Below are 27,599 nucleotides of genomic sequence, written 5' to 3' on the forward strand. Positions count from 1 at the left end.
ATAAAATTGATTTTTATTTTTACAATATTAGTTTACAAATTATTTAGTGTTTAAAGAACCATTCCTTACCTTGAGTTACATTCAGAAATGTATCATGAGTGGGGACATCTTTATGGCTGGCAGGTACATCTCAGCGGCATGTGTGTATACTCTGTGTTCCAAAGCCAGTAGAGAAAATACCGGTCTCCCAGAATGCTTTGGGAGGAGAATCCCATGTAGCTAAATAGTCTAGGCTGTGACATCACTGGAAAGGCAGGGGTACATATCAAACTACAGCATTATATAGATATAGGAAGTGTTTCTGTGGCTGAAACCAGGATAATTAAAGTCAATGGAAATCAGTAAAAAAAAAAAAATCAGCCAGATACTTACCTAAGGAGAGGGAAGGCTCTGGGTCCTATAGAACTTAAGGAGAGGGAAGGCTCTGGGTCCTATACTCGGGCTCCTGAAGACCTCCGAAGCCTCCTTCAGCGACAGAGAGAGCAGTATTTGACCAAATTGGTCAAACACTGCTACATGGGAGCCAGTGCTGGAACGGGAACCGAGAGAGGAGCGGGAAGGCTCTATAGGACCCAGAGCCTTCCCTCTCCTTAGGTAAGTATCTGACTGATTTTTTTTTTTACGATACCCATTGACTTTAATGTAAACGTGTGTATTCTGAATAAGTTACTACATTCTACTATGTCACTACAGTGCCTCCTTTAAAAGGTGATATGACTGCATGGTTTGCAGTCTTAGTATTGGTGTTGCTAAATTTAGAGTACACTTTAATGTAATTGTTTAACTTTTTTACCTGTGTACATGAACAGTGGTGTGTAATCACCACAGCTGCAACAAATTACATTTGTACCATGGTGTACTGCCTACATACCATAGTTTTAATGCATTTTCAGTTTTCCAAGGCCAAGTAGAATGTGCTTTATTCATAAAAACACAACTCAACTTCAGTTTAACCACAGCTTGGCCATGTCTATCTGTTTGTGTACACATGTTCTCTCACGCACTAAGTAACATGAATGTGAAGTTAAATTTTGTAGCCTAGTTTGGCTGCACTCCTTATGTCAGCACAATGTGTCATTATTGGAATATGAGACAATACTGGGATGGAGAAGGATTGAAATAGTGGTACTATCTCACAATCCTGTTTAGAAACAAAATATAGGCTTATTCCTCCGTTAGGGCGCATATCCACTAGCCGGATGCTTTCTGCATCTGACCTTCCGAATTGCGTCTCTCTGCGGTTGTCTTCCTGGACCACGTATAAGTGCGGATGCGGTTATACACTACACTGCGGGGGAATCGAATGTGGGGTGCGGAAATCTGCAGCATGCAATCCATATTTCTCCCGGGCATCGCATCGTATTACTATGCAATGGCACAACCGCATTCACTGGAACCTACTCCAATAATATGAATTGGTTGGAAAGCCATTGCAGAAAATCGGAATATGAATTCGCGTCTAGTGGAAACGGGCCCTTATTGGAATAATAAAAAAAATAAACATGATAGAGGTACCAACTTGCTAAATTCCAAACAGCATGTTTCATTAACCCTTTGCACACTCATACATACACAAGGTCCAATACGATATACAAAAAATAGCCACAAAGTAAAAATTGCATTAAAAAAAGACAGGATCGATGTTACAGACTAGGTGACATTTCTGAGCCTAAACTAGCTCCTTTCTCAAGCTGCATCAGGTCCGCAATGTCAATTCCTAAATGAGCCTTTTCACTGAATAGCAGATGCCTTTTAATACATCTGGGTTAATTTTGCAGGAATTGTTATGTTCTACCAATTATCCGTGGTTCAAAAGATTCCTAAAGTCCAATTAATCCCAAAACTGAATAAATCAAATTCTGAAAGCGACTGTGTCGAATAGTGTAACATTTAAAGTATCACCTTTGGGAAATTGAAATTGAAAACTCCTTTGTGTAGGTGTGCTTGCTGCAGCTGCGGAACTATTCATACACACTCAAGATGTGTAGAGTGTGCTAGTTTCCTGTTCAGAGTTGTGGTCTTCCCACTAACTTCCTGTGACTACAGGTTCTACTTCCTCATGCAGGCACATGACTTTAGCTGCAATGCTTGGATTCAGGGAAATGTAGTCTAGTACCTACTATTATTCTTATTTTCTGCGTCACACCTGATTGACACATTCAGCAACGGCAGACAGAGAAGGAAAAAGCATGCTGTACTGCAGTTCCAGGCACATTTACCCCATGAAAATAATATTTGTATTCAGTACACAGTTTGCTTCACTGCACCTTCATGTATTATCCTGATTGCTGTTTAAATTTGCTTTTCTTCAACTCTGGGTTTAATTGAGCTGTAATAAGTCAGGCCCAATGTCTGCATAGCGTAGGAGTGGTCAGTGATTGGTTAGATAATTTTTAAAATTGTGAGATCAGTCCCTTGTGCCACATCGTACACACAGTACACATAGTACACATAGTACTACACATAGTACACAAAGTACACACAGTACACTCAGTACACATAGCGCATACAGTACACATAGTAAACAATGTACACATAGAACACATAGTACACACAATGTACACATAGTACATACAGTACACATAGTAAACAATGTACACATAGTACACTCAGTACACACAGTACACTCAGTACACATAGCACATACAGTACACATGTACACATAAAACACATAGTACACACAATGTACACATAGGGCTTGATTCACTAACCAGCACTAAGCCAGTTAGTGTGCCTTATCTGAGGTTAGTGTGCCTTATCCGAGGTTAGTGTGCCTTATCTGAGTTAGTGGCCTTATCTGAGGTTAGTGTGCCTTATCTGAGGTTAGTGTGCCTTATCTGAGTTAGTGTGCCTTATCTGAGGTTAGTGTGCCTTATCTGACGTTAGGGTGCCTTATCTGAGTTAGTGTGCCTTATCTGAGGTTAGTGTGCCTTGTCTGAACTTAGTGCCCCTTAAGTAGCTTTGTGCACACTAAAAGATGCACAAATCTACATCGCACATTGCACCCGCTATACTGTACATGATGCGACCTTAAGGTCGCTTAGGATGCGACCAAAACAACGCATCAGTGCACCAATATCGTCGAATCCTATGCGACCTTATGGTCGCATCGTATACAGTATAGCCGCTATATACTATAGTATAGCGGGTGCAACGTTATCGTCGCACCGTGCGCAAAGATTGACACATTACGCTGTGCGCGGTGCAGTGCGCGATGTAGCTTTGCGCATCTTTTAGTGTGCACAAAGCTACTTAAGGGGCACTAAGTTCAGATAAGGCACACTAACTTCAGATAAGGCACACTAACCTCAGATAAGGCACACTAACCTCAGATAAGGCACACTAACCTCAGATAAGGCACACTAACCTCAGATAAGGTTAACGCTGTAGTTTGTGCCCACTAAGTGATAAGGCACACTAACCGGCTTAGTGCCGGTTTGTGAATCAAGGCCTAAGTAAGCAATGCACGCATAGTACAAAATGTACACATAGTACACACAATACACATAGCGCACACAAGACATACTACACAAAGTGATGAATTAGTGTGTTGTACATGAAAAACTGCTTAGTTTGATCAAGTATTTAAGTTTTTTTTACATTTTTTTCAGTAATTGACTGGGTTTGACCTAATTTTCCCTCCATATTCTATAAATAAAATATATGTTTCTATTAGTATATATCTTTAATGGAAAGCATGTATCTTACCCACACACTTTCTCTTGAAAATTCTTGAGATTTACAACACTATAAAATGAAATGTCCCTAGAGTGTGTCATTATCTAAAAATAGGGTACCCTTTCTTAAATAAAGAATGATAAGCCTGACTTTGATGTTCAAACAGTGCTCTGTAATTACATTTCACAGAGTTTTACCAAAGGGAACAGCAACTGTGCTTTAAACGCCTTAACTTTTACATGTTAGACATTTACACTTAAAATATTCATTTTATTCAGTCCTGCCAAATACACTTTGTGAAATATGAGTAATGTGGGAACATAGGAAGGGAAACTGGTTCAGCCTGTACTAACTTCAGGCAGTCATTGTTCCATACTGAAGCCCCGTACAGGTATTGGATGAACATCACCTGGTTATTTACAGTCTGAATATACACCTGTATTGCAGGTGTTGTCTGACAACTGCAGCTAGCTCTGTGTGAAGGAAAAGTGACTGGCTAGGCTTGATTTTTCTGGCTGATCTTTAATGCTTTCCTCTGCGGCAGTAGAGACTGTAAGACATCAGTACCAGGTTTAATGTGCAATTTCAGTTCCTAAAGTGGGCCAATACAGCTTCCCATATGGCCGATATGCAATCGTGCACGCGGATCGATTCCCGCTCGTCCCCGCCGGCGCTCCTTATCAGCCGCTCGATTCCCCGCTATTGTCCGCCGGGATCGAGCGGGGAATCTATCCGGCAGGTCATCGAACCTGTCGGATATAACAATCAAGCCCATCAGTGGCTCGATTGATAAGAAAAAAACGACCCGTGTATGCCAGGCATAACTGTCGGGCATAAAATAAAAAATCAGTTCTTTATTTTTATCTGGTAAACAAGTAGTAAGGATACTAACCAGGCAATCCAACAGTTAAAATCACTATTACTTTTCTTGTTGATAAATGATCATTCCCCAGTTTACCTGACTCTTATCTGGTACATGCAAAATTTGGTACACAAAAAGGAAGTTGCAGGGCATGCTGGGTTGTCCTTTTTTGCTTCTGTACTTCCCCTCAGACTTAACTAATGCAGCCTGATTGGCTGAAGCCTGTTTCCCTCTTGGTTTCCCCTCTGACACCTCTGTTCCTCTCTGACTGGCCAGTATTTCTCATGCTAAGACAATGCACTTTCTATAGTGAAGGGCAGGCAAATCAGGCAGAGGAGATTAAGGGAGGAAATAACATCAGAATTGGCTTCAAAATAGCCACACCTAAAATGGGAAATGCTTTTCTCTTTTTTTACTGTAGAAAAATCACTAAAATCAAAACGTGGACAGGGCAATACATAAGTTATGTAATTAGAGCAAGTATTTATCTACTTATATATGTGTTTTTCTGAGACAGTATGGCTGGCAGCTCCTCTTTAATATCTCTTCTGATTGTGTTTACAAAATTTTCATGCAAAAAGACATGGGGTAATCTGCTTCAGCTCCCCTGACCCAATTCATCAATTAAACGTCAACTGTAATGAGAGAGCTATGGAGGCTGCCATATGTGTTTCCTTTTAAGCAATACCAGTTACCTGGCTATCCTGCTGATCCTCTGCCTCTAATACTTTTAGCCATAAACCCTGAACAAACATTCAGCATATCAGTTGGCGAAAAAGAGAAAGGGACACCGAGAGCCCAATATAGTGTAGTATGTAGTATAACCAGGTTATGGAGAAAGACAAAATGTGTGCTGTTATACACAAAAGTGTGGGTTACCTCTAAAGCAACCACTGTATAGGCGGGTGGGGAGCATTAGGACCTGATCCCACTCAGGTTAAGAAGTCACTCTCTGTAGATAGGAGACAAGAGTAACAACCCTCCACATAGGGTGGACTCGAGAATGTAGCAAGGATGGAACAGAGGCGCCAATAACGAGATAAAACCATTAAAAAAATTAAAATGGGAAGTAGTAGTGGACTTACCTTGCCAGTAAGTAGACACTGAATTTGTTGATTTAATAGTCAACAATGACATTTATTTATCCACTCCACAATGCAACGTGTTTCGCAGTATCAAACCTGCTTCATCAGGCAATAACGGGAGCAATAACTAGTACTGGTCACTGTAGCTGCCAAGCACCTCTGTGTGCAGCATATTAGATGTTTCTGACATTATTGTTTCTGACATTATTGTCAGGCAACTGGTATTGTTTAAAAGGAAAGACATATGGCAGCCTACATATCCCTCAACAGTTGTTACAGTTGACCTTTAACAGATACAGCAAATCTGAAGTAAACTAAACTTTTCTTAACTTGATCTCATATTTGCCATGTTCTAGATACCTTAATAGCATTGTCTTTCTAATGCATAGAGCCATCCCATTTAACACGTGCTTGAGGGCTCATTTCCATATAATGTGCTTTCATGTGCACTTATGGAAACGCGATCGCAGGGACAGCAGACAGTGCATAGACTTTCCATTCATGCGCGGCAAGGGGAAAAAACCCTCAGTCATCAAGTAGTTAATCTGCAGCAGTGTAGGGTTGGATTTGCACTTTTCTTAACTGTAGTGCAGCTCTAGAAATCCACGCTAAACAGCTGCTATTAAGTAGGATTTGAGAAGTTTTCTTACTATCATGCAGAACAGTTCCTCTGCTGGTTAGAACAGTTTTAGAAGAAAAAACTGTTGGTAATGCTTTGATTACCCTGGGTCACAGTTCTTACCTAACTTCAAATGAAAAAAATAAAATAATTACATGCATATACGTACAGTATGTATATATATATATATATATATATATATATATATATATATATATATATATATATATATATATATATATATATATATATATATATACAGTCTTCTATACTATCACACTATTAGTGGGTGTCTTTATAGATAAGGGCAGTTGGTGCTGTATGTTTTTTTGCTTTCATGCCTGCCAGCAGTAAAGGTGCTGGTCTGCAGGCTTGCGGAGGATCAAATTATATCAATGAATTACACGGCCTGTATGAATCATTTCTTGATCTCTCTAATCTAGTTCTTGTTCTATCTTCTTGTTTTTCACTTTTTTCCCACTTACTTTCTTTCGGGAAAGTTTCTCTTTTTTTTTACTCATAAGTTTATTGAGTATATTAATAGAACATACCAACAAACACAAAGGTAAGCGGTGTATAAAATAAATACAGTCACACATGAAAATGTAAAGTTGCTCTTGAATGTATCTACAGACTTAAGCTCTCGGGAGGTTTATCTTGTTTTAAATGGTCTTATCATGTATGTTACATGTAAAATGTTCGGCATTTGATATGTTTTGTGTTATTTTTACAATTTTGCTAACAATAAAGTGAATCTGTTATACCTTTATGATTGTTCTTTTGAAGAAGTATGGTTGGACTCAAAACACCTTTGCCCTTTTCCCCTTCCCCTATTATTATTATTACAGACATAAGCTGCTTACTCTGACTTTATGTAGTCATTCTAGGGTTAGTAAACTCCGTGCAGACACCGATAGATAATTTTGCCAGTGTCCACTCACAACTCCCCAATCTACTGTAACTATTCCTGTTTGTGTTTTTGCCAAATGTTTTATCCTGTCTCCCCTTATTCCATCATCTTCAGCTCATCTGAAGGACTTGTGGTATTTTTAACAGTTTTGGGCAGTTTATACTTTTAAAATCAGAATTCCTGCTTTAGATAATGTCATTTACTATATTTTTCTCTAAAGCAACTACATTCTCCTTGTAATCTATAGACACCCACAGTGGAGCTCTGAATGTCCTACATAAGGCTTACTTTCACACCATCCATCCTAAAGGCCCGTACTCACGGGCTGCAAAACTCGCCTGTCGCCAGCACACGTGAGCGTGTGGGCGACAGGCCGGCGACAGCTTCTCGCCAGGTCCCTCCGCGTACACATGCGGAAGAGGGACCAGCGGCAAGGCGGAAGCTGTCGCTGACGTTCCTCCTCCCCCCGCCGGAAGCTCACCGGAAGGTCTGTGAACCTCAATGGAGGTTGCTGTCGCTAGTCCGCGTACTCACGCGGACTAGCGACAGTTGCGGCGGGGGGGCAGCGGCGACTGTCGCCATGCGATTGAAAGTTTCAATCGCATGGCGACATAGCGACGGGCGACAGTTCGGGGGCGCGCGCGCGTGCGACGGCCCATACTCACGGGCGACCTGTCGCCGCAACACGCGCGCGCCGCGTGTTGAGGCGACAAAAGTCCCTCGTGAGTATGGGCCATTACAGGCTATTCATGAACTGACTCTTTAGCAGGCTGTCAGAGCACCACAACCCTTTGACCCTCACCCTGCTAACAGATACTTAGACCAGCTAAACTACTGCCTATATAAACACTACTGCCTGTATAAACTGACTGCATGCTTGTGAAATTTCTTGTTAGAGAAGAGATATTTTATGAACTAAAAAACACGAGTTCCTTTGAGAATTTCATCTAAAGCCTAATTTTGTTTTTCTCATTTCAGTAATAATTGATTCAATTTATAAAGTCACGGAAGGGAGGCAATCTGAAATCTTTCATCGCCATGCAGAAGGAAACTTTGACCCAACCTGCTGTTTTACCATTTACCATGGTAACCACATGGAATCTCTGGATCTTATAACATCCAACCCTGAAGAGGCCAGAACGTGGATCACAGGGTTAAAATACCTGATGGCAGGCATCAGTGATGAAGATTCTCTGGCAAAAAGGCAAAGGACCCATGATCAATATCCTTTTTTGTAGTTAATCATGTGATTTAACGTGGTGTGCATACTGTCTATCAGCTGTAAGTCTGAGTTACTGTATATTTTATCACAGCTCAGTACAAGGAACAAATGTCTATGGCACTTGTTCCCAGTCACAGTGGCGTCATTAGGGGGTGCGGTAAATGCGGACCGCACCAAGTGTCACCAGCAGAGGGGATGACACCAAGCTCCAGGCTAAGGGACAGTGGAGTAGGGCTATGTAAATATAGATGAGGCTATTGCCCAACTCGTCTCTCCCCTATATAAAATGGGTCCAGTATATCCCATTTCCAATCTCATTCTCAACAAATGTAACAAGTAAAGTTACTGCAAAAAAGTATTATTGGTTTTGTTTAGGTTGGTGAGGTTGGAGGTTCATGGCGTAAAAGAGAAGAGTGACTCCATGAGTTTCCACACCGGGCAACACCAACCCTAGTGACGCCCAGTTACTAGTTGAGGATCATATGCACTATTCAGTTACCAATTATATTCGAAACTGCTGTTAACCACCTCCTGAAAATTTTAGCTGCTATTCTGTCCTGTTGATTCTCTGGCTATAATACATTTTGGGGCCTTATTTATGAAGCCATAGGGCCTGTTCACATATGTAGCAGAACCAAGAGATGCACATCGAACAACCCTATGATAGTGTACAGTATGGCTTAGCACAGCCCCATTCAATAGAAGTGAATGAGGCAACACATCAGAATGCTGCTGACTTTTTTTCATGCTCAGCACAGCGCAGCCATTTTTTCAGAATGGAACTGTGCAAGTAAACAGACACCCCAGGCAATGTGCGTAAGAGGTCAATACAGGGTGACATGGACTGCACCACAATGCTGCTAGTGTAAACAGGCCTATGGGATGACAAAAAAAACATCCAATGGCTTCTTTCACACTTGCCAGGCTGGAAGATATTACAAGCGATGTAAAGAGGACTTTGGACCACCACAGCTGTCTGCACAACACTCCTTAGTCATTTAAAAAATGTGCATGTCTGGAGAACACTTTTTTTTCACAACTTGATATGTACATGTCCAGACTGGGGCCTAGCAGGAAAAATGAACAGCAAGCCTATCGCCTCTACCCTTAAAGCAACCAACCCACATGGCTTTCAACTTTGGAAAGTGCCTTTCCAGAGAAGGTAGAAAATTCTAACCCTGCTCTGAAATTACCCATGACCTAAAATTTAGGTCAATTTCAGCTGCTACAAGAAGCCATCTGAGCCATTAGAATCACCCACATCTGGCTTTGTAAGGCTACAGATAATGTTACATTTTACCAAAAGCCAGACAATTAAAGCTGAACTGAACTCAGAACTTTCTCTCTGCTCTAAAAGTTATGCAGCAGCATAATAACCTTGAAAAAATCTGCAGTTTGTCTGCTTCCTGCTTTCATGGAAGCAAACATATTGTTAACATCCTGTGTTTACCAGTTAGCTGCTCTGCCGAGGCAGCCAACTGAGAGATCAAATTACAACTTGTGTTTAATCCCAGATGAGGGGGGAATAGACAGGCTAAACTCTCTAAATACATACAGGGTATATTTTTCTATGTTTTCCTTCTGTCCTGTGCAAGAGTTCAGGTCCACTTTAGTAGCCTTTATACTTTGCAGATCTGTCAAATGCTGGCTATGTAAAAGTGAATGGAGATACTGTTGTATGCATGTAGCCTTGTCACAGGGACTTGTTTATGTTGTCTTTTAATGACTATACCTTATAAACCCATCTATTCTCTCCAGATCTGTTTGAGTGAGAATAAAATGAACAGCTGGAGGTCTGATGCATGCACTGAGCCCATTGCAAATCCAGCTGGCAGCAACGCTTGACAGGAGCCACAGCGGAATAGGCTGAGGGAGTTTGGGGTGGAAGATGACTGCTATTGTACAGATAAAGTGTAATACAGGACAGCAGGCATACTGAGGGGCGGAGACTCCATCCGAGGCATGAATCTTTTCATTTCCATTTGTTGTTTGCTGTGCTTCTTTATGCAATCCTTTATTTGCAGTTGCTGTTATCTCTGATCACTAGCACCCCAAGGTAAAATAGTTTCTGGACACCCATCCCCCTCACCTCATTTTATTAATACTGTTTCTGTAAATAAAATGGGGGTGCATAATGAAATAAACATAAAGAATACATAATTATTAGAAACATCTGCAGCTTGTCTCTTACAGACCTATGCAAATAGTTCCATTGTAGGGTAGATACATGCATGCCATGATAACAATACTTTAGCTGTATTTGAAATGAAAATTGTGGACACGAGGTAGTAGACTAGTGTCGCCTATCAGGTTCAAGCTCAATCCTGCGGGTGGCACTGTGGTGTATGAATAATGTACAGGGCGAGTGATATGTCTGTTTATAACAAGAGGGGAGAAGGACAATGACACAACAGAGCAGCCTCTGCTGGGCGGGGTAAGGAGGAAAGCGGTGTGCTTGGGGGTTACTGTCATTTTAAAATCTAGCGTGCTGGATCTTTAAGCGACCTCGAGGGACACGAGTACTCACGTTACATGCTGATGTTCTCACGCTTGGCTTTTTGCTTTACTATTGTTGGAGCAGAGATGGACTAGGTGTCACTAACTGCACACAATGTGAATCTGTCGTGTCTAAAAGTATTTGATTTATTTTTGCTGCTTTGTTGATTTGAGAGGCGTTCTTAGCCAGTGCACACTATTTAGCTCTTAACTGTGGATTGTGTTGTAGCTAAGGGTACCTTTGGATGCTAGAAAATACCACTCAGCTACAGCTCAGTATTTAAAATCCTGAGGGCAACATTGTAAGGCCAGTATTGGATTTTCAATAAGGCATTGTGGGCACTGGGCACATACATAGAGGTGCCATTGGAGGGGCTGGTGGTGGGGGAAATATTTTATGATTTACCGATGTGGATCTTTCACAGGTTTGCCAGCTGTGCAGCAGGGATGTGGTTTAGGGGTGTAGTGTATATTATTAAGTGGAAATGAAGGTGCTGGATTATTGTGTGCCTTTGCACTTCTGAGAAGGAACTCTGGTCCGGAGTAATGCTTTCCAACTGCAGTAAATCATAGTTCATCAGACCATTAAAAGGGCCCTTGGCAAATTCAAATTGTTGGATAACTCACATGGCCATTTTGTTCCAATTTGGAATGTCTGCTGTTTTGTTTTTTGACTGTGTGAAATTGTTATATTTGTTCAGACTTGTTTCTTGTTAGCCTTTTAAGCTACAAACAAGGTCTTGTTTTACTATTGTGTGTTAAGGATAAAATAAGTCTATAATGAACACTTCGTTATTAGTCACCAGACAAACTGAAATGCTTATGGGCAGATTTCCCATACGGCATTGTAGGCTTGTGCATACTGGCGCCTTATGTGGGAGATGTGGCCCCCTGCAGATGTTCCCATGTGCCGCTCCTCTCTGCCCTCCCCATCTCCGCAGCCCACCACCCACCTTTCCTAGAGTCCTTGGTTTGCCCATGTAAAGCACAGATTAGATAGGGAGCAATATCTGATACTACACTCACTGTGGGTTATCCAGTTAAGCCCCTGTGGGCAGCTACCACCTGAGCCAACCATGCCTTGGTCTCCGGCACGTAGCTTCCCTGACTTGGAGAGCAGGAAATCTGGCCAGCCTCGCCACCCTGTAGTTCCCTGTTCATCGACTTGGTTCGGTGACTGCCACTCATTCTCACACTCTGGCCCATGTGCAATTGACTTTTTGTCCCGAGTTTTCTCCTAGGTGATATTTTTAAACTTGTTGTCAATAACAATGCCTTTTAAGCCACCAGAATGCAAGAAAATACTCAAAATAATTTTGATATTACTTTTTCCCTTACTTTTTGTAGCAGATGAAAAAGTGAATTGCATATGGCCTCTGTCTCCCCACTATTCATGTGCAGCCTCCACCTCGCACAGGACTTGGGACCCCCTGACTCTGCTGCGCCTTCTGGGCAAACCCTGACTTTCTCTAACAACAGCAGACACAGGAGCTCCTCAGCTTCCCGTTGTGACCCTCCGTCAGTACGTACAAGTGGGTCACATAACACCACTGTGACCATGGAGATTACCGCTGGAAGCCGCGATTAGGTGGGGAGTCAGTTTCCTTTTAGCCGGCATTTGTCATTATGCACCACTCGCAACTGTGCAGAAGAGAAGAGAAGAATGCCGCGAATGCGGCCCGGGATTTAAAAAATTTGCCCACCCCTGGTTTAAAATATTTTTACTTGGGGGTGTGATCTGTGTTTAGGGGCGGAGTTTAGAGAACCAGAATGCCTATGCCTACAGGCTCCTGAGCTGTACATCAGGCCCTGGCAATGCTAGAAATTGATTTACTCCAATACAAAAGTTTAACAAACTAGTGGGTGATATTTATTATTGCAATTAAATTGGTTTATATAAAATGCACAGACCCAAAGCTCTCTTGACTTTAAAACAGGCAAAGACAGAGCTATAGATTTAGGGAATCCCTGCCTTACTTTAAGCCCATTAGTTTTAGTGTTTAGTACAGATACAGTAAAAGATGTGAACTGATTGGATACGGCGGGTTGATGCACCTTGTACATTGTCTCCTGTCATACTGAATAAGTTGGATCCACTGTCTGCTAATGAAATGAAAAGAATGTTACCCAAAATTACAGCAATACAAAAAGATAAACTAGAATATATTAGAACTTTCCCGTTTGACACAGATAAAATCCATTGGAATGCACATTAACATGTTTATTAAGATTTGCATTCTAAGCATTTTTTTAAATCTCTCTGTGGACTCATCAGTGCTATTAATTCTGTGGAGGAGGCATCATTAATTAAATATTTATGAGGAGTTTCTGGAGACCTTCTACTTTTTGTGCACGACAGTGGAGATGACGGGGAATGTTATTCAGGGAGCAGCTCGGCATACATTTTGCCACACTTTAATGTGATATTATCCTAATAAAGTGCTTCCTCTAGTCATTCCGCAAGCACCACAGACGGTTCATGCCTAATCCTTGAGGACACATTATGCTGTAAAAGTTCTGAAATGTGGCTTTTATAGTTCTGATAGAGCACAGCAAAGTGTGTTCCATATCTATCTGACATTATTTCCTTCGTGAGAAGTTCTATCTGTATAATCCCACACAAGCATTTTGTGGTCTCCCATGAGGAAGGTGCAGAGGAGGAAACAGTTTCTCGATGAGGTAGGAGGTGCAATGTCACAAAACTGCAAATCATATACACGTGTGAAGCTCCTCGATCTGCTCTGAATCAGCAACAGATTCTGGCACTAACTTCCCTAATAAATGTCCCCTTATAAGCATTTCTGTAAGATTAAATAAGAAATGAGTAAGCAAAGGTCAGAAAAATATATTTTTAACTTAATTACATCAAAAATTGTATTTTGACAAATATTTTTGGATAAGAAAAAACCCAGACATGTTTACGTATCACAACATGCGCACAGGTGTCAGTTCAGACAGGAAGTATGGGCTGCATCCTGGCTGCTGGTGGTGCATTGCATTATGGGCCACAAATGTTATAGTGTGCACCCGTGCAATGTTAATTCGACGTTCCGCCACCTCATGGGGTATTCTCTGTATCACCTTTATGCTTTACAAAAGAAGTACATATTGCCTGGGCGCCACTTAGTTCGGCGTGGGGAGAGCTGAATGATGGCTGTCCCTGCTGCCACTAAGCTCTGAGACGGTGTCAAATACTTTTCCCCCTCCGAGTTCTCACAACTCAGAGAGAGATGTAATTCGGGGTCCACCAACCGCCAGAGCCCCAAATTACCAATACGCGGGGAGCGCATTGCTGCTATGACGGTGCCCAGCTTCGACGCACAGTGACATGCGCTGAAATAATCTGCTTTGTTACAAAAGCACTCCCTAGAAAGAAATACAAATAACTTATAGTGCAAAGTTTTTTCATCAAATATATGTCCTGAGGTGCCCACTAATGATACAATCATTATTGTATTATTATTACTACAGGTAGTTAGTATTTATATAACGCCGACTTCTTCCGCAGCGCTGTACAGAGTATTTATAGTCTTGTCAATAACTGTCTTATGAGCTCACAATCTAATCCCTACCGTATTTCCATTGTAGTCTAGGGCGAAGGAAGGGGGGGGGGGGGTTAATTTATGTGTATGGGTTTATTTGTACAATCTCCCTTCTTTTATGTATTATGAGGGAATATGACGAAATAATGTAAAATTTAAAATATGTGCAAACATAAACAAATAAGAAGTACCTTTTTTCCAAAGTAAAATGAGCCATAAATTACTTTTCTCCTATGTTGCTGTCACTTACAGTAGTTAGTAGAAATCCGACAGAAGCGACACGTTTTGGACTAGTCCATCTCTTCATAGGGGATTCTCAGCATGGCTGTTATTCTTTATAAAGATATTCCCTAAAAACTGGATTTAAACAATGATGCTGGACAGCTTCCCTGCTCGCTACACAGCTTTTTGGCAGTTGGACAGAGCAACTGCCATGCACTTAGTGCTTTTGAAAATAAATAAACCCCTGAGAATCACCTATGAAGAGATGAAGTAGTCCAACACCTGTCGCTTCTGTCAGATTTCTACTACCTACTGTAAGTGACAGCAACATAGGAGAAAAGTAATTTATGGCTCATTTTATTCTGGAAAAATGTTTTACTTTTTATTTGTATATGTTTGCACATATTTTAAATTTTACAATTTTTCGCCATAGTGCCCCTTTAAACTCCACAGGTTAAAGTATTTATTCAAAGTATATTCATTACAGTATGTTTATCTTTCTGCTACACCAGATTGGTAATATTGTACAATCAAGATTGTATCATTAGTGGACACATTTATATGTATGGGCCTGATTCACAAAGCGGTGCAAACACTTTGCACGCCTGTGAAAAGCCCTTTATCATGCCTAAACTTAGTTTAGGCGTGATCTGAAGGAATTCGCGCGAACTCCCGCGCGCAAAGTTTTGCGCGCGTAGCGCATAGCGCACCGTGCTTTGCGCGAAGTGCCCATTAAGCCCTATGGGACTTTGCGCGCTGCGCGCGGGAGCTTCGCGCGAGTTAGAGCACAAAGCGGTGATAACTTTGCTAGTGCAAAGGTTATCACGCCTAAAGTCTTTTAGGCGTGATAACTGAGTTATCACCGCTTTGTGAATCAGGCCCTATGTGTTTTAAATGTTATCATTTTCCCTAATAGCAGTCCTTTGAAAGAACTGTGCCTGTGCTAGAAGAGCTTTGCTATTTATTATACAGCAGGAAATATAGCAAAAAAAGGAGTTCATATTGTATGAAGGGTTAATGTCGCATTGTAAACTGTTCTGGTATCTGGCCACTTGTGTGACTCCCAACACTTCCTTAATGGGTCTTTACATGGGTGAAACAGACATTTGAAGAAGCTGACAAGAATGGAGACGGCTTGCTGAATATAGAGGAGATCTACCAGCTCATGCATAAGCTGAATGTGAATTTGCCTCGCAGGAAAGTCAGGCAGATGTTCCAGGTTAGTTTTTTTCTTTTTTCATTCTCTATTTCTCCATCTGTTTGTCTCTTACCTATTTATAACAATAAGTAGGCCATAGTACTTTTACCCCTGTGGCCATTTTGAAGAGGTCACGCAAAGCTTTCGGAGTGCTTGCAGTCAGAGGATACACTGTACAGTTATAAACAGCTGTCTGGTAATCAGATGATTATGAGTGAAGTGTTGTGTGACTCCCCAGTTTCCCCTCTGAGCATACACCAGTGTGCACACTAATGTACACCAGTGTGCGTCCGCTAATGTGAGCCCCCACTTCACAGCTATACGGCAGTGCTTATTACGGCTTCATTGTGGAGGATATGTGTTCTCAGTAAAACATACTTCAGTGCATCTGTTCAGCAGAAAAAAAATACCTTAAAGAGGAACTTTGGCAAAAAGGGGAAAAAATTAACCAATACATTGCAAAGTGAGAAGTTAGTAGAAGAGAGATCAATAAATGATTGATATTCGCCATGTAATTTGTTGATGGTGTTTGATCCACAATTAGCCTGCATGTCATCATCTTTACTACTGGCAGACATGGAAAAACCAGACAGTACCAACCAGGGCTGTGGAGTCGGTCCAAAAATCCACCGACTCCGACTCCTCAGTTTAGGATTCCACCGACTCCGACTCCACGACTCCGACTCCTCTAATTTGCATATTACAATTTTGTTGATTAAAAGTATGTAACATGAAATTCGTCTCATAACTGCCAACGCTTAGGAATTTTACAAGACAACTGAAGTGAGAAGGATATGTAGACTACTATATTTATTCCCTTTAGACTAAAACTAGTCCTTGGTAAGAGTACTTGTAAAAGGTGCAAACCGGAACAAAGAACATCTATCAGGCCCTAGGCAATGTAAGTGTGGGTACATGTAAGAATGATGTGCAGGTACTCTGCAGGGGAATGAGGAGATTGTAAACAGACAACACCTCTGTGTTCAATGTGCACAGCATTCTCGGTGGATTCCCTGTAGCTCTGTGGGGAGTGCATATGTAGAGTATAGTACTACTGTGTAACAAAGTAAACCTGAGACAGATGAAATTAAAGTTTTATACATACCTGGGGCTTCCTCCAGCCGCCTTCAGGATAATCAGTCCCTCGTTGTCCTCCTCCACCACCTGGATCTTCTGCTATGAGTCCAGGTACTTGAGCCAGTCTGGCGTAGTGCGCATGAACACACTCCACCGCTAGGAGCATACTACACCTGTGCAGCACTATTGCGCAGGTGCAGAATGTTCCTGGCTGTGGGAGTGGCATGCGGCCGGACTGCGCTGACTGGCTGAATTACCAGGACTCATAGCAGAAGATCCGGGTGGTGGAGGACAGTGAGGGACTGATTAGCCTGAAGGGGGCTGGAGGAAGCCCCAGGTATGTATAAAACTTTACTTTTCATCCGTCTCAGGTACCCTTTAATTTGTAGTCACCAAACCAAATTTTAATAACATATCAAATTATTTGATTTCATCAGCAAAGGGAGTGCATACATTTGCATAAATCAGCATCAGTGCAGAATTATTTCCATCTCATTGACCATCTCTATTAGTGACACAGCTACACATCAGGCTTTATTCTTACAGCATAGATGTTATTTAGTATATATAAGAGATTCCTGTGTACGCATCATATATACAGTCACAATCAGATATGTATATCTGACCTTAAAAATACGGGGACTGCTTTATTGAAGCAGCACAAGTAACTAATTTTGATTGGTTTATTTCATTTTTGTGGACTAAGCACAGCTATTACTGTATATATACATTATTTTTAATGACTATTATCTGAGAAATAGAACATTTTATCATATTTTCTATTTTAATTACAGTTACAAATTCATTAGGAGTCGGAGTCGGTGCATTTTTTTCCGACTCCAGGTACCCAAAATTGCCCGACTCCACGACTCCGACTCCACGACTCCGACTCCACAGCCCTGGTACCAACTGCGATTATTTATAACTCCACCCACTAACAATGTGATAGGCTAAAATATTGCGGGTGTAAAGAATGCTGAAAGACGTCACATGCTTTTCTGACACCAGGGCGGCTGGATCAGACACCTGTCTGAACCGGCCCTTAATCATAAGTACTGGTTATTTTGTAAAACCAGTTGACATGTGTCCCCAGCTGTAAAAGTGAATTGATGACAATTAAAGAGGAACTCCAGTGAAAATAATGTAATAAAAAAGTGCTTCATTTTTACAATAATTATGTATAAATTATTTAGGCAGTTTGCCCATTGTAAAATCTTTTAAATCCTTGATTTACATTCTGACATTTATCACATGGTGACATTTTTACTGCTGGCAGGTGATGTAGCTGCTGCTTGCTGTTTTGGCAGTTGGAAACAGCTGTAAACAGCTACAGTATTTCCCACAATGCAACATGGTTCACAAACAGGAAACTGCCAGGAGTACCATGGTCCTCAGAGTCTCCTGTGGGAGGGACTTCACCACAATATCAGCCATACAGAGCCCCCTGATGATCCCCCTGATGATTTGTGAAAAGGAATAGATTTCTCATGTAAAAGGGGGTATCAGCTACTGATTGGGATGAAGTTCAATTCTTGGTCACGGTTTCTCTTTAATAACTGCGATTTGCTGATAGTGGAAATTTCTAAAGCCTCATACACACTGGAAAATTGTTTGAAACAACTGATCAGGTACAGCAGAATAAACGACAGCAGAAGACCACAACCCGATGATTGTAAAGTGATATGGTGCAGGATGTGATGTGTCAAAGACAGACCGTAGGGGGAAGTACCATAGACTTCACAGACACATTTAAAAATCAAGCCCTGTACACACTGCTGATGTAATGATGAATGATTATCTGCCAAAGTGATCCATCAGGTTGGTCGTTCAAAATGCCCAAGCACCACTGGGATCTTTAATTTATTGTACTCTTAAAGAGACTCTGTAACAAAATGTTCAGCCTTATTTCTTCTATCCTATAAGTTCCTATACCTGTTCTAATGTGGTCCGGATTACTGCAGCCTTTTCGAGTTGAACTGTCTCTGTAATATATCTAATCTTATTTTCTTTGTCAAGCTTTGTCGACCTAGGGAGGAATTGGCTGCCTCTGTTGTAATGAATACAAGTTATGCACGCCCCTTCTAGGCTCTGTGTGCTTTGTTTACTCCTCACAGACAGTGTCTCTGCTCTCTGTTTCAGCTTGTCTGTGATGCAGTTTGTGAGGCTGAGTGGGGGAGGGAGCTGCCTGTCACATGCTGAGAAACTCTGAGAATCCCAGGATGGAGTGCATATAATTCACTATGTAATAAAAACTTGTAGTATACTGTAGCATGATATATATATATATTCCTGGTTGGCGGCCATGTTTTTTGTTTGTAAACACTGCCTAAAACTGGCGATTAAAAGCCAGGATCGTGGCGGGGAGCGGTGCAAACGGTAGAGGGATCCAGTAAACTTGATTGGTATGTTTTTTTATTGTACAAATCGGACAGTACAGATTCTCTATAAGTCGTTGTTTGTGCTTATGATTAGGATATATGAAAGATGAGATGTACATTGGTCATTTCCCTTAGTAATTTTTTGCTACTGTCTTGTGCCCTTAGTCATTTTTTGCTACTGTCTTGTGCCCTTAGTCATTTTTTGCTACTGTCTTGTGCACTTAGTCATTTTTTGCATTGGTCATTTCCAACGATTTTAATTCACTGTGTTTACATAGCTTTATACAACGCTATAGCACTTGTTTGTATGAACACAGTTTCTTTCTGATTTATGAATTCATCAACGTATAAAGGCTATTCCAAACCATGTAAATTATTAACGGGGACTTAATCACTAACCAGGAACGTAGTGTTCTCAAAACCTGTGATCACTCACTTAGCAATTAGGAAACTTTGTTAATAATAAATTAAAGCGTATATTGGAATGACACATTATTAACACTATAAAAACAACAGGGTGACCCATGAAGGAACGACAAGGGAAAGTGCTGTAGCCAGAGAATGCCTGCCTGAGGGATCACCAGCTACCTACATCAACTGCACACAACACATCATAAATTAGTGTGACGTTTGCTAGCATATTGTTATAGTTTTAATTATGTGTCATTCCACTTTATGCTATAATGTATTATTAATAAAGTTTATTAATTTCTAATTTTGTGATCAGAGGTTTGAGGCGCTGTTCACAGTGCTGAGCTGCATTGCAAAATAATACTGCATGTCAACTCAGTGCCCGTACAATCCTATGGGGCTGTTCACAGTACTGCATTGTTACTGATCGCGTTATTATAGCTTGCTGCATGCAGGTTTTGTATTATTAAAGTCTATGTCCAATCTCCATTGCAGTTCTCAGTCATTATAGTGCATTAGATTGCGTGTGTTATGTAACTGACCATTGTGAACCTAGCCTGAGTTGAGAAATAATAAACTGAACGTGTAAGAGGTGGTAACATTTACAAAGTCTTCATATGGCACAGACATTTGGACCAAAACAATAAGAAACCAACCACAGATATGGTCATTATGATAACCAAAAAGAATCATATGCAAATGAAACCAAGCAGTAGGGCAGGAAATAAGGACAGCCACCTACAGCATAAACAGCTGGTTTTGGGTAACTTTTCAAATATATTTTGTTATATTTTTTTTATAGTCATATACTTTGGAGCAGATCTGTTGTTTTCTTATACAAGATCATTTTTCATCTTACTTTTAAAATAACTTTTTCACTCTGCAATTGGAAAAGTACTGTCAAAATTATGTAATTTGTTGCTTGCTGGTGGCTTAAAATGCATTTTATTTAAAATGTGAAAATATCACCTTGGAGAAAACTTTTTTTTTAAAGGAACTCCGAGCAGTGCAGAAACTATGGAAAGATGCACATCATTTTAAAGCGCTCTTCATCCTCTTTCCAATGATATATAAACCACCACCCTACGTCTTTTAGTTTTCGCTATTTTCGCGATTGAAATTGCCGCGGCCGCGATTTCGATCACGAAAATAGAGAAAACTAAAAGGCGTAGGGCAACGATTTAGGTGTCGTCAGAAAGAGGAGAAAGAGAGCTTTAAAATGATATCCATCAAGCCATAGTTATATTGTATTACACAGGACGACACTTTCCCCAGTGTCAGCAGCTCCATTTTGCTGAATGCAGCTGCTGACTTTGACAAAAAGTTGGCGTGTAATACAATATAACTATGGCTTGATGGATATCATTTTAAAGCTCTCTTTCTCCTCTTTCTGACGACACCTAAATCGTTGCCCTACGCCTTTTAGTTTTCTCTATTTTTGCGATCGAAAACGCGGCCGCGGCAAATTCAATCGCGAAAATAGCGAAAACTAAAAGGCGTAGGGTGGCGGTTTATATATCATTGGAAAGAGGAGAAAGAGAGCTTTAAAATGATGTGCATCTTTCCATAGTTTCTGCACTGCTCGGAGTCCCTTTAACATTTCAAGTTTTTATTGTCAAAAAAGTAGCATACAAAGAAAAAGAACATGCATAGTATGCCAATGGACATAGCTATAAACATATATATCACAAATATGGCACAAAACATCAGATGACATGCCAAAACAAAAAATAACATACTGTAACATTATGGGCCATATGTAATTCACTTTTTCCTCCTAGGAGATAATTTTTCATCTTTGATTTAAAATAACGTTTTAGCACTTTGCAATGGAAAAAGTACCAAAAAGTAGGTGAAAAAGTGCTGTCAAAATAATTTAGAGTATTTATTTGCTTGCTGGTGGTTTAAAAGGCATTTTTCTACAAGTTGGAAAATTATGACCTAGGAGAAAACTCAGGTGAAAAAGTGAATTGCATATGGGCCTATGACAGAACAAGTGGCACAGTAACAGAGTTATTCAGCAGGTCCATAGCTAGCCATATTATGGGTAGAAAGGCTAAATATATCACCCGCCTCAAGCTAAGGACCGTAGCAAAGCAATAGTACTGTCTCTTACTGGGTTGTAACTGTGACATTCAACAGGAACAGCAATAGAAAAATGAGATATGAAAGGAGAAGCAGAAAGAGGAGCAGAGAGGGCAAGAAAAGTAGGGAGGAAGGGAGCGGTAAGGAAGAGGAGGAGGAAAAGGGGACAGGGTACAGAAGAAAGAGGAAGGGAGGAATTGGCTATCAGACAGCAGAGGATACCCTCTTCTACTCGTCCGAGTATTTGAACATCTCCCATACAGCCCATGTGTGGGTGAATTGGTCTGTCCTGTCCTGCCGCCTGCGAGAGCAAGTTGATCTCTTCCAGTTGTGCAGTTCTGTGCAGTCTAGCTGACCACTGGGCCACAGTAGGAGGGTTTTGTTGTTTCCACAAAAAGAGGATGGTGGCTCAAGCAGCGTTAACTATATGTGGCAAGATTGATTTTTAATATCTCTTCAGTGAAAAAGGGCCAGAGTGCAGGAGAAAAAATTCTGGTGTCTTTGGGACTTTTGTAGAGGACATTTCCTCCATCCATTTGTGGACTTGCTGCCAAAAGATTTTCAGATTGGGGCAATGCCAAAAGCTACGAAGCAGATCAGCACCACCCATGCCACATTTCCAGCAGTTGTCACTCACTCCAGGTGCAAACTTACTCATGAGAAGTGATGTCTTGTACCAATAGGAAAGCCCTGTTCGTAAGTGGTACATTGAGAGTCCCTTTATGATTCATAGTGTTGATACCGTACCACTGCTCTTCTGTAATGGATTTACCCAGCGCCTGTTCCATTTGGATTTATAAAGTAAAATGGAGGGAGCCCCCTCAGTAACTAACCACTCATACATCTATAAGATCATGGGTTTATGTGGCCTTCACCTTGGAGAAAAATTATGGAGAAAATGTGAATTTGATCAGGCCCTCTGACTGCACATATGACACCCTCCGTGACCACCCAAATGTGCGACCATACATATCACACTTATTGAAGGTCAGAAGTGCTTAGAAGTACATCTTGCGTGTAACATCACTCTAAGGCCCGGTTCACATTAGCGGTCGCCGTCCGGAATCGCCGTGCCGGAGCCGGACCGCATGCGGAACGGACGGAACGGACGCACGGCATAGCAATGAAAGTCTATGCGTCCGTTCACATGCGTCCATTTCGTCCGGACCGGAGCCAGACCGGATCCGGACTCCGGCATAAGATCCAACATGCGCTATTTTTTGGTCCGGCTCCTCCGGCAGACGTATCCGGAGCGGAGCCGGACTGTTGCATCCGGCCAATACAAACCAATGAGAACCGGAGAGCGCACAACACACTGGCTATAAAAAACGGACGTTCTACCCCACTTCCTATGCTTTTTCTAGTGGCCATTTTGGATGGGGACCACATGGGCCCAGCGTTCACAGAGTGGAGCAGCAGGGATTTCATGCTGGAGCTCTTTGGCAGCAACATGTCTGATGATATGTCTGATAACGAGGAGGTGAGGCCTTCTCCCCACATAGTAGTAGGTGAACAACAGGAAGGAGAGAATTCCCAGGTACGAGTAAAAAATGACTAGATCCATGGTCCCAACTGTAGTCTCTGTATCCACGGATGGTCTCCACACGTCCACCTGTCTCCAACAATGACCCCAGAGCTTCTGCTGACCTCCCAGACCCCAGGTATTTACAGGTTGTTATCTCTTTAAGAAACCGGATCCGGACCGCAACCGTGTTCATACCGCACGGAAAACGGATGCAAACGGACCGGATCCGGACCTGATCCGGATAGGAACCGTACGGATTAGCTCCGGTCCGGATCCGGTGCGGTCCGGACATCCGTTTCGGTTTTTACAAAACAGCAAGTGTGAACGGGGCCTAAAGTGGCAACTAATGATCCAATCTTTTTATCCAATTTAAGCAAATCTATGTAGTGTAAGGGTAAACTTGATATAATGAGAGGATATTTTAGGCAGTCCCTTATATTACATAGAAATGGTAACATTGGATTAAAAATATTGGATTATTAGTGGCCATCATTATTGGAAAGCAAATGTTTCAGCACAAACTCTGTTGCTGGCCTAATGTACTCTGCGTTGTTCCCAGAATATTTTTGATGTATCAACATGTATAGACACTGCAAGGTGCCGCAGCTCTTGGAACATTTAGAACGAGGTTGGCACAGTGACTACAGTGAAGAAGCCTTTGAACTTCTAGGATCAGAAACATGGCTTCTAGTACTCTTTTTCTTTAAAGAGAATCTGTATTGTTAAAATCGCACAAAAGTAAACATACCAGTGTGTTAGGGGACATCTCCTATTACCCTCTGTCACAATTTCGCCGCTCCCCGCTGCATTAAAAGTGGTTAAAAACAGTTTTAAAAAGTTTGTTTATAAACAAACAAAATGGCCACCAAAACAGGAAGTAGGTTGATGTACAGTATGTCCACACATAGAAAATACATCCATACACAAGCAGGCTGTATACACCCTTCCTTTCAAATCTCAAGAGATCATTTGTGTGTTTCTTTCCCCCTGCAGCTATCTTCCACTGAAGTGTCAGGCTGTTTCTTCCTGCAGAGTGCAGACAGCTCTGCCTGTATGTAATTCCTCAGTATGTGAAAGCCCAGCCAGCTCAGAGGAGGATTTATCCAGCTTGTAAAAGATAAGAGAGAAGAGAGAAGCTGCTCTAATCTAAATAACCCACAGGCAGTGTGCAGAGAGGGGCCAGGAGGGGGGAGATGCATCACAGAACCACAACACTGAAGAACTTGGCAGCCTTCCAGACACAGGCTGACAAGTCTGACAAGAGAGAGATAAGTTGATTTATTACCGAGATGGTGATAGTAGAACGTGCTGCAGTAAGCCAGAACACATTAGAATAGCTTTTGGAACTTGTAGGATGATAAAAAACAGGATGCAATTTTTGTTACGGAGTCTCTTTAAAGAGTATCTGTAATGATAAAAAATTCCCCTGGGAGGTACTCACCTCAGGAGGGGGAAGCCACTGGATCCTTTTGAAGCTTCCCCCGTCCTCCTCCGTCCCACGGCGGCAGCGATAGAGCTCCCCGGGCAGTGGGTTTGTAAAAATGTACCTTTCCCTGTTCCAGAGCGGGTGCAGTAGCGGCTTTCCGCTCTGAAATAGGCAGAAATAGCCGATCCCAGTCGGGTCCACTCTACTGCGCAGGCACAAGTCTCCTGCGTCTGCCCAGGTAGAGCGGACCCGACTGAGATTGGCTATTTACGCCTATTTCCGAGCCAAGAGCCGCAACAGCGCCCCACTGGAACAGGGGAAGGTAAATATTGCACAGCCTGACAATTTTTTTTTCATTTTTTTTATTATAGAGTCTCTTTAAAGGAGCTAGCTGCAAGGTTATGAACCTGATAAAGGCAATATCCCTGCACTACGGGATTTGAACCCAGAAACAAGAGTTTTTGATTAAGTTTTGCTTTCCTGCACAGCTAGACCACATTTAAGTTGGATTTTCTGTTTGCTGTTGTGAGCTATCTTTTACCAATATATTGGCTGTTGCAAACAAATTGCACTGAAATGGTTCCCTAATGTGGATGCTTTCAGTCTTTATGCACAATAAACATGACACGTCTAACTTACAAGCAGGCACAGAATGATAGTGCTATGTTTATACTTGACAGAACCTCCATTGAGTGCTTGCCTTGCCTCTGGGATTGCACCACTCACAAGGTAATTTTTCAGAGCTGTAACAAGCCACAGAATATCTTGTCAATGTAAATCCAGAATGACTAAAAAGACCATCTGTACAGCGTTGTATTAAATGCTGTAAATATACATACTAGGAATTCATGATTTAGGCCTGCAAAATTGGAGCAGGAATGGAGCTGTTGCCAAGAGCAACAGGTTTAGTTTTTGTGCTGAAACCTGATTGGTTGCTCTAAATTGGGGGTGGTGTGGTATTAATAGATGAGAATTATACAATTTTGCACTTCACTGACATTGCATATAAACTATTTTTGCATTGTTCATTGTATACAACCCTGCCGAGCAAGCGAGCGAGCAGAGTGTGGCAGTAGCGCCGGCATATATTACCTGTCGTCAGCAAAGCTAGTGACACATCCTTTTCACTCCTCTGTTCAACCTTGCCATACACTATAACACCATGCGGTTCCCTGCATGACATGCAGAGATGGGAGCGGCAAGGAGCTTACACTGTATGGGGCGGCTGAAGAGAGGGGTGAAGAGGACATATTGGAAGCTCCGCTGATAACAGGTGAGGTATGAGGCTTCTGTTTCCACTGCCGCACTCTGTTTCTCACCACAAAAGAGCCCCCCCCTCCCATGTTGGCATGGGAGCTGGGCTTTTGTTACATCATTGGCTCTTGGTTTCCTCCCATATTCCCTGCCCCTCCTTCCTTTCCTTGAGTTTTCAGAAGTGATCCATAAGTTAAGTGACTGACTTTGCCAAAGAGAATTTCTGTGGGAAGGCTGCATCAAATATTATATGTAAGTGATAGCATAGTCCTCTTTTTAGCTTTCCTTACAATGTAAAATCAGGAGGGTGAACTAGGGCTTTACAATGTGAATTTCCATGTTGGGCATTCATGCTGTGCAGGGAAAATCCTCCTGTCAGCCCTTGCTGTCTCTAGACACTAGTCTGCTGTGCCAAATGCTGTACGCAGCTGAGCCTCCTTATGTAAATCCATAGAAATTCTTGTTTGTATATTTAAATGTGTTGAATGTATTATTAATCTTGGCATTTGCTTTCATAGTGCACACGCACATTTCTTTCTGTATTGTGTTGAAAACAGAGCATTTTATTGTATCATATTCTCTCCTGTGGATCTATCCTATAAAAAACACAAAAAAGCATTCTCGGTGGGTGTGGAGTGTTCACTGTATGTATTATGTGTTCATTTATTTCTGTTTATTATACATGATGTGTTTGCGGCATAGCCCGTATGGACAAGGGATGGATAAACATATAAACTGTGACATGTAGGCACACATTTTTGGCATTGGGTATGAACATGAACAAGTCACTTTCATACAGAAATGTATACATGTATGTTAAGCAGTGTTTTATGTACTGTATAACTCACAGATTATTAAAGCTTTCTAGTAAGTTACCGTATATACTCGAGTATAAGCCGAATTTTTGGACCCATGCATGCTAATTTACACAATGAGGTGATGCCTTCTCGTGCTGCTCTCACCTGTCTGGTCCCCATTCCACTTTTCCTTTTCCACTTTTCCATCCCCTTGTACCGGTCTCTCTCTTTTGCGCTGTCAGCAGCACGGAGATCTGGTCTCGTCGGGACAGTGCGCAGCCAGGAACATCATAGTCTCATTGCTGTACGTTGTTAGAGGTGCCGCTAGATGGCGTCATAGCAACGAGACTATGAAGCTCCTGGCTGCGCACTGTCCCGACGAGACCGATCTCCGTGCTGCTGACAGCGCGAAAGAGAGAGAACGGTACAAGGGGATGGAAGAGCTAGAAAAAGCAAAGGAAAAGTGGAATGGGGACCAGGCAGAGGTGAGAGCAGCACGGGAAGGCATCACCTTACTGTGTAAATTAGCATGCGCTCTATCACGGAGGGGGGAAGCGGCATGGCACAAAGCGCACACAAAGCTGCTACTACTGTCCCCATACTGCTCCCCTGTGCCATTGGTGCAGGGTAAAGGCACTCAGAGAGGGATCAATACTGTCAAAAGGACATAAGTCTAATCCAAACATCCAGGCAAGCACAAGTGGATCTATAACATAATTAAACAAGCCTTTAAATATTATGTACGATGCCTACATGTCACCTATGGCTTTCTAAACTTGACGTTTAAATGAAGGCCCTGATTGAATGTAAAT

At 41.8% G+C, this 27,599-nt stretch overlaps 1 protein-coding gene across 9 annotated transcripts in view; it reads left to right on the plus strand.

Annotated features, from left to right (window-relative positions):
- Positions 1-27,599, plus strand: part of PLCH1 (phospholipase C eta 1) — a 359,933-nt gene that overhangs the window by 212,287 nt on the left and 120,047 nt on the right. For all 9 annotated transcript variants that reach the window (XM_068280865.1, XM_068280866.1, XM_068280870.1 and 6 more), the window contains 2 exons: positions 8,133-8,376; positions 15,726-15,855. In XM_068280865.1, coding sequence (XP_068136966.1) covers positions 8,133-8,376; positions 15,726-15,855 — 374 coding nt within the window. The remainder of the gene's footprint in view (positions 1-8,132; positions 8,377-15,725; positions 15,856-27,599) is intronic.

This window comes from Hyperolius riggenbachi, chromosome 4 (genome assembly GCF_040937935.1).
Source record: "Hyperolius riggenbachi isolate aHypRig1 chromosome 4, aHypRig1.pri, whole genome shotgun sequence".
Taxonomy (NCBI): domain Eukaryota; kingdom Metazoa; phylum Chordata; class Amphibia; order Anura; family Hyperoliidae; genus Hyperolius; species Hyperolius riggenbachi.